We start from the raw sequence: 8,149 nt of genomic DNA, 5'->3' as shown, positions 1-8,149 counted from the left end.
TTTAACTAGGTGGCGCTATACATGAAATAAGTGGTAATGGGATGGGTTGACATGCCCCCTTAAGACCAACATACATAAAAAAGGTGGACCTCCTAGGCCCTACGGTTCTCGAGATATTCACAGAAAACTGTCTCCGGCCACCTACAGGCCAGTTGGTGTATAGTTACATAAATTAATTTATTGTGTGGCCCCCCATGAACGGAATTCCACGAAACTTGGCGTGCATTCAGAGGGTGTCATAATGATCCTACACTTCCAATTTCGTGCAGTTTTGACTATGTTAGGTCACAGATACCTGCGATTACAACACCTCATTTTTACTTTTTTGTGTTTAACTAGGTGGCGCTATACATGAAATGAGTGGTTATGGAATGGGTTGACATGGCCTCTTGAGATCATCATACAAAAAAAAACGGTCCTCCTAAACCCTACGGTTTTCGAGATATTCACAGAAAACTGTGTCTGCCCTACCCTCCTTTCGGGGGGTCCAGTCCAGCGGGGGGGCAACAGATCAAAACGAAAAACGATGGTTCCATGCTATCCATGTGGGGTTACATGCCCACCAAGTTTCGTGTACCCCGGTCTTTCAGTGTCCCGGGAATCATTGACGGAAATTTGGGCATGCGAAAAAGAAAAAAAAAATAAATAAATCTGACTAAACCTATATGACCGCCGCTTCGCTGCGCGGCGGTCGTAATAAGTTCATATACCAAACTAACAGCATTATTTCTGGTGGATGCCATCAAGACAGATATTATGCACAGTTTTTTTTATGTGCATGTTTGTTTTTTATAGATTTATCATCCTTATAATAGTTTAGTTACATTTGATATGCCAGGCCATGCAGCTTTCTGGTGCAGTCTCGATTTGAACTATTGCCCCGCCCACCATAGCAACCATAAACCAATCAAATCACCTATTACTTGTCAAGCACAGTTATGACAACAGTCTGAAATCCTTTGCAGTCATTGGCTCTAAATTCCAGAGGGGCTGGGACCCCCAAACCTTAAATGGCCCATTTTAGCTGATGGCCCATTTTACCTGATATCACCCTATAATAAAAAAAAAATAAATGTTCTTCCTTCAATTACAGGGGTCATAAATATTGGCACCTCTTTTTGGAATTAAAATAGCCCCACATCATCACATAGCCTACCCTTCACCACATACCTAAAGATTGGCATGGTTTTATTTCAGTTAGCCTATTAGCTGGTTAGGCCTTTATCACGGCAGCTAAAGCAGGGCTGTTCACATGTTAGCAGGCAAACCACAGGTGTTCCTAAAAACATTAACGAGGCCTCTGGTTGAAGTAACTGTGGCCGAATCTGACACTTAATTAGAAACACCTGTGCTCACACAGGAGCAGGGCTGTTCACTTTCTACTTCGGCTGCCGTGATAAAGGCCTAAAATAAAACCATTTTATTTAAGCTTTTTCACGTTAAGGATTTTACAGGGTTCCCACGGGTGATGGAATTTCGGGAATATCATGGAATTTTGGAAAGTCTATTCCAGACATGTAAAGTCAGGGAATTTTATCATTTTCGGGGCAAAATTATGGGCACATATCAGGGAATTTCGAATTCAGAATTGGTGTATATCTGGTTAGCTTTACTGCTTGGTTGAGTAGCCTACTGTAGTTGTGGTAAGGCCAACTTTGTTCATTCAATACCCATGTATTCATCTATCGCTCTAAAAAAAGTAAAACAATTCTTGAATGCTATACGACTGTTCTGAAATCTTGTAGCCTACCCATCATTACGTAGGTCATGGAAATGTAGGGGGTTTTTTTGTCAGGGAAAGTGAGGGAAAAGTGATGGCATTTCAGTGGGAACCCTGATTTTATTAATTTATTTATGGTACTTGCGCAAACCCTGGATACTTTTATTGCCACACAACTTTGGTGGTGGTAGGCCTATTAGCTTCAGAAAGCACCGCTTCAGAAAGCTGCACTGCTTGTGAAAAAAGGGGGTGGGGGAGGCGGGCTTAACGTAGCTTAATGTCCCAAAACGTACATTACACATACAACGAACCTACAAACATTTTCATGTTCTCCATCGGACTACTTCCTGAAACACACCCACAAGTCAGATGGCATTTCGCATTATCCTGTGGGTGGATCCTATCCCGAGTTTCATGTAACATTAACCAGTAAGTGCATTGAGTCAGTGCTGCAGAATGAAGCTGTCAAGTAGCCAGTGTCTCGTGTGATGTTTTTGAGGCGTTATACTCGAAACTGAAATTCGTACTACAGTACTAGGCCTACAGTAGTAGGCTACAGAAAAACATCGAGAATGACTTCATCTTTGGGCGACGGGGACCCGCTAGATAATGGAAATACATCGATGACTGATACCTACTGTATTGTTTGTATGGACAATATACAAGACAAAAAAACCTTGAAATGTTCCCATTCTTTTTGCTCAAGTTGCATAGACGATGTATTCAGAGTAAAACCCGCGTGTCCGGTTTGTAATGCGTTTTATGGGACCTATTATGGTACTCAGCCTCGGGATGGAGTCATGAAAGTGACCCGCACTTGGCAATGTTTACCTGGGTATGAAGGCTGTGGAACTATTGTTATCAACTACAGTTTTCCACCAGGCATCCAAGGGGTGAGTTTGGTTCATTGACAGATTTAATCCTTGAAGAGTTACCATTTGAAATGTTTCAGATGCAGATAATGGGCGTTTCGCATGGGGTTTAAGCAATCAAATTTGCTGACACAGTGCATACGGAAAGTATTCACTCACTTTTTCCACATTTTGTTATGTTTCAGACTCATGGATTCAATTCAATGTTCTCATCAATCTACACACAATACTCCAACACCCAACAAAAACGCAAGTGTTTGGAGTGTTTTGTAAATATATACAAAAATAAAAGACTGAAATATTCTATTTACATAAGTTTTCACACCTTTTGTTATGACACTTGCCATGGAGCTCTGGTGCATCCTACTCACGGCCGGTTCTCCCTATACGCACACTACGCAAGTTGCGTAGGGCCCCGCAAGTTAATGAAGGTCCCCTTCCCCGTCTCCCCTTGAGTCAAGCTATAGTGACAGACAAGTATACAGTTATAGCGACAGTACCTCAAACATTAAGAAGATGAACATGAAACCATTTAGGGCAGTGTTTTTCAACCTTTTTTGTGCCACGGCACACTTTTGACACTTAAAATGTCCCATGGCACACTAACATCCTGTGTGAAGAAAAAATAAACATACCATAGCCTAAAATTTCAAATAATACACAGATATGGCCTTATTATGGCTTCTATGCAAGACCTGCTCAATAAAACAAGTGCCCTCTGTTTCATTTGTAGGTGACTATATCTAATTTAATTGTTGTTATGAACTGGATATGTGATGATTCTGTGAATACTGGATACGGGGCCCCCGTTGTACAATGCCTGCATACCAAAAATAGTGCAATCATACAATCAATGAGAGCATGTGGTTATAAATTCTTTGATGCAACAGTTGCTTTTCTGGACCAGTGAGTGACATTTGGGTAATTTTCTGCGGCACACCTGATGATCTCTCACGGCACACTAGTGTGCCCCGGCACAGTGGTTGAAAAACACTGATTTAGGGCATGAAAAACGGAAGGTACGTCACGAGAATGAACAGCAGGAACAGCAGTCGGGTAAACTTGCGTTCCAACATGCATCTCTGTTGCTGGGTGTACTTGAAGCCTAGGCCTACCTAACACGGAAGTGAATTCCCTGATATGTCTGTGGCTTGCTTGCCAGTTGTGAAATATAATCGCATATCCGTTTTTTTTTAATGCGGGCGACTTTAAAAAAAATAACCGCATCTTTAAATGCGTTCGTAGCCTCCATCATTCTCTAATGGAAAAGTTTGGAGCAACCAACAGTCTTCCTAGATCTGGCCGCTCAGCCTAACCAAGTAATCTGGGACAAAGGGCCTTGGTCAGACAGGTACCCAAGGACCCAATGGTCATTATGAATGAGATCTAGAGTTCCTTTGAGAAGATGAGAGAAGAGGGACAAACATCAGTGCCTGGTTTCTTCCATTGGGAATATTGTGGCCAAATAGTCTTTGTTTTGTCCTTTTTTGTCTTTACGCTTCTTGAGTCCTTGGTTACCTGTTTGACCATGGCCCTTTGTCCTGGATTACTCATTTAGGCTGAGCGGCCAGATTTAGTAAGACTGTTGGTTGTTCCCAAACTTTTCCATTTACAAAACACTCCAAACGCTTTCTTTTTTGTGGAGTGTTAGAGTATTGATGAGAAAAAATAATAATAATTGAATCCATTTTAAGATGAGTCTGAAACATAACAAAATGTGGAAAAAGTGAAGCGCTGTGGATACTTTCTGTATGCAATGTATCTCCATGTGGAATTATGAGGAGCACAGCCATTCCAGAATTATCACAACAAACCCAAACTTAGGAATGAACTAAGGAATGCACTGCGCTTCATGCAGTTAAACTTGTATTTTAGGAGATTTTACCTGCAAGTATATATAATTGTGGGACATGATTTTGATTAATATTTTAATTATGTTGGACACCACAGCCTGAACATCCAAACCCTGGCAAACGTTACGCAAGCACATCCAGACAGGCTTTCCTACCTGCCTGTGAGGAGGGTGAGCAGGTCCTCCAGCTGCTGAAGACGGCTTTTAAACGCAGGCTCATCTTCACTGTGGGAACCTCTGCCACCACAGGACTCTCCAATTCCATCACCTGGAACGACATTCATCACAAGACTAACATCGGTGGAGGCCCTGCACTGTAAGGACCCTATTAAACCAAGGCCAAGGCTGTGTTATGATTTATTTTGTAGGCTACCAACCAGGGGATGGTCATATAACATGTATACAATGAAATATGCATCTTTTAAAAATGCAATGTCAGTCATGCTACTTTCCAAATCTTTCTCTAATGATCTGTAACAGACATATTCAGAGTGACAAAGGTCAAGCCTGACCGTACCCAAGAAATCAATGCAATTTATATTATAGTTTGTTACACTTTTATTATAAAGAGTTGTATCAACACATCATAATGCTGTGTCTTCTTATCCATATATCCAGCTTTGGGTACCCAGATCCAAGCTACCTCAAGCGGGTTAAGGAGGAGCTGTACCTGAAGGGAGTTACTGAAGCAAGCCTGGAGGACTCACCCATGGAGAGCCCAGTTTGAGAGGCCGTCGTCAATGTTTACCAGAGCCCTTATCTGTTACGATCAAAGCCATATTGTGTCATAAGACTTCAAAAGCAAAGTACTGGAATGGAGTACAGTGGAGTACAAACAGTGACTCAGAGAAGGGTGTGCCTTTTTAATGTTAATTGTTGTAGTGCAGTGTTCTCTGTCTTTCAGTTTTGTTACATGTTGGGAAAGATTCCATAATGAAATAAATAACGGTGTCACTTAATGTATCAGATATCTATAGCCTTCTGTACTCTTTGCACATAGATGGTCTTGGAAAGCTTTTATTTAGATTTATGCCATCTTGCCCTATTTGTCCACCGGGGGGCGCCACACCCCTTTTAAATGGAGAAGTATGGAGAGGAGCATGTACAAGCACGGCTCAGCTGACCACTCTGCTCCTCCCTGCCTCCCTCACTCAGGCACAGCCTCAGTGGACAAGGGTGAGGAGAGTGAGAGATGCGCCAGTGCTGCTGATGATGACTCATGTTTCCATGGATGGACCTCTGTTCTTTTGGGACATGCTGGTAATCTGAACCATTTGCTGCCGGCTAAACTGCCTCTTGTCATCATTTGGTCTGTCCATCTGTACCCATGTGGTGAACAGACATTTGATGTTAATGCCATCGTTATCATTTTGATACTAGGGTTGTAGCACTTAAAAAAGCCAGTAAACTTACACTTTTAGTCAAATATGGGTGCAGCTTCTGAGTTTTAATACATCCGATATAGAAGCTGTTATTTAAGTGCCAACAGAAATGCTTACTGCCAGGTCATTAGCTGAACCAAATTGTACCTGTGCTATTCTCATCTGTAGCTGCTGGCCTCTGAATGGGGATGAGCTGTGTGTTATAGTGTTTTGGGGATTGCTGAGGAGTAGTGTTTCTCTAGTTGTGGAGGTTCAGAGGTTTTGTGGTTTCTGGTTTGTCCTTGAATGAATTATTTATGTGTGTGAATGTTTGTGCCTCTGACCATGGTAGTGTGATTTGACCAGTCATGTCAAACTGATCTCATTTAACAGTGGGTGGGCTACACAAACAATAGCATTGTGTTTACCAACAGCACAGCAAACAGTGTTAGAAAAAGAAGAAAAAAACTGGTTTGAAGAGAGCAACAGTGACTTGTCACTGGAATTGGAGTGATATGCTCTTTACCCATATCTGACATTGTCTCATGCAGTGTACAACACTCCTGTCTGAAGACATCACTGCATCTCAGTCTTGCACAGCGAAACCATTCATCTGAGAGGATACATGTCAGGCTCTGCCCGTGTAACAGGCTCATGGAGTTTTTCTTTTTTTGTAAGGGGGGACGGTGGAGGTAATGGAAATGTGTGCACTCTTAATTGATATCAATGTAATGTTTATATCAATGTTATGTTTATATCAATATCAAGTTATTGTTAACATTTTAAATCAGTTTTGCTCATGGGTCAATCAGTATCAGATCAGATAAGGTTGCTCCTGTACTGTCTCTGATTTTTCAAACTTTGTCTATAATATGAACATCATGGGTCCCAAGGTCAGTAAAACAGTCTTCATATTTTTTAAGCCCTTGATATTACCTAAATTTGGCAGCCTGAAAACACATTATCTTGGAAGCTATGTTCGGCCATTAATATCTTGAAAATTATTACTCATAGCCAATCCAACCTTTGTAGGATGGAAGACAAACCTGTTCTCGACATCACCATTAAACGTTTGTATGGCATGCTCATTGATCAGCAAGGCCCTGAAAAAAGAGCAAAAAGAGTGACATTAAGGGTTATTTTCAAAAGACTAAAGTGGCACGTGGGGTAGCTAACTTGGAAATGTGGAAGTAGCTCAAATGTATGGACATTTAGCGTACAAAGTATCAATGTTGTACCATAGATCATAGGTTCTCAACCTTTTTGGTGCTCACCAAAGATCATACCAAAATGAAGGCACATTAGCTTATGGTTACTGATTGTAAAGTATGGCACACACATTATTATTACCTAGGCAATAATAGGAGTTTTCATTCTCATGCCCATATGTTTCTTTATACAGTATGTACAGTGTGGGCAGCCGTGGCCTACTGGTTAGCACTTCGGACTTGTAACCGGAGGGTTGCCGAACCCCGACCAGTAGGCATGGCTGAAGTGCCCTTGAGCAAGGCACCTAACCCCTCACTGCTCCCCGAGCGCCACTGTTGATGCAGGCAGCTCACTACGCTAGGATTAGTGTGTGCTTCACCTCACTGTGTGTACACTGTGTGCTGTGTGTGTTTCACTAATTCACGGATTGGGATAAATGCAGAGACCAAATTTCCCTCACGGGATCAAAAGAGTATATATACTTATACTTATACATGAGCTGAGACCACAGTGATAGGCATATGATCACATGATGTTGATTGAGCTTTTTAATCAAGAAGCTGTATCATTTATGTATTTAAAATATAGCTCTATAACCTATTTCATGAGTGTATAAATGTATTGGGTTCCTCAAAATTCCACGGCACACCTCACTTTGCCTCACGGCACACCGGGAGAACCACTGGCATAGATAATTAAAGTTCCTCAGGAACAGGCATGAAGAAGAGGAGGTAGTGTGTTTTTATCTATGAAGGAAATATGGAATGACAGTGAGACTAATGATTAAACATTAAACTATTCCCATATAGATTTTCAGGTCCTTTTTACTACCCTACATGCTATTTTTGTCCTATAAAAAACGACCAAAAAATGCAACCACACCGAGTTTTTTCCTTCAATTTCTCCACGTTCACATGCTGTGGATACTGTACCCAATATTGGCACATTACAGTAATAGAGTATTATATTTACTGATTGATACAAAAGATGAGTTCATAATACCCTCAATATCACTCTTTTTTGCAATTAGTTCTGAATCAGGGCCTAAAATCATTGTGCATGCATAACCAACTTTTAATGGCCCAGTCATACTGAGAATTATTGTTTTCCATCATATAAAGAGAATGCTAGGAAT

General features: G+C 41.2%; 1 protein-coding gene across 2 annotated transcripts; it reads left to right on the top strand.

Annotated features, from left to right (window-relative positions):
- Positions 1-2,108: 2,108 nt before the first annotated feature.
- On the top strand, positions 2,109-6,513 carry LOC143114437 (putative E3 ubiquitin-protein ligase DTX3). Of its 2 annotated transcripts, XR_012984914.1 has the most exons (5): positions 2,109-2,613; positions 4,543-4,760; positions 5,063-5,297; positions 5,600-5,704; positions 6,357-6,513. XR_012984914.1 is itself a non-coding variant. In XM_076276028.1 (3 exons), exons 1-3 carry the CDS (start codon positions 2,293-2,295, stop codon positions 5,169-5,171), a joined length of 648 nt encoding a protein of 215 aa, XP_076132143.1. In that variant the 5' UTR covers positions 2,109-2,292; the 3' UTR covers positions 5,172-5,403. The 2 variants fall into 2 exon arrangements, 1 of the variants encoding a protein (XP_076132143.1); XM_076276028.1 differs by lacking the exons at positions 5,600-5,704; positions 6,357-6,513 and having other exon boundaries at positions 5,063-5,403.
- Positions 6,514-8,149: the final 1,636 nt, after the last annotated feature.

The sequence above is a fragment of the Alosa pseudoharengus genome, unplaced genomic scaffold (assembly GCF_046254945.1).
Source record: "Alosa pseudoharengus isolate Yale_2024_CS ecotype anadromous, Long Island Sound unplaced genomic scaffold, YU_APseudo_1.1 YU_APseudo_1.1_scf_9, whole genome shotgun sequence".
Taxonomy (NCBI): domain Eukaryota; kingdom Metazoa; phylum Chordata; class Actinopteri; order Clupeiformes; family Clupeidae; genus Alosa; species Alosa pseudoharengus.
This window is presented reverse-complemented; position numbering and strand designations above follow the sequence as displayed.

Coding starts and splice junctions, on each gene's coding strand:
- LOC143114437 (XM_076276028.1), top strand. CDS start 2,293: ATGACTTCATCTTTGGGCGACGGGGACCCGCTAGATAATGGAAATACA. Junction 2,614..4,542: donor TTCCACCAGGCATCCAAGGG/GTGAGTTTGGTT, acceptor TGGACACCACAG/CCTGAACATCCAAACCCTGG. Junction 4,761..5,062: donor ATCGGTGGAGGCCCTGCACT/GTAAGGACCCTA, acceptor CCATATATCCAG/CTTTGGGTACCCAGATCCAA.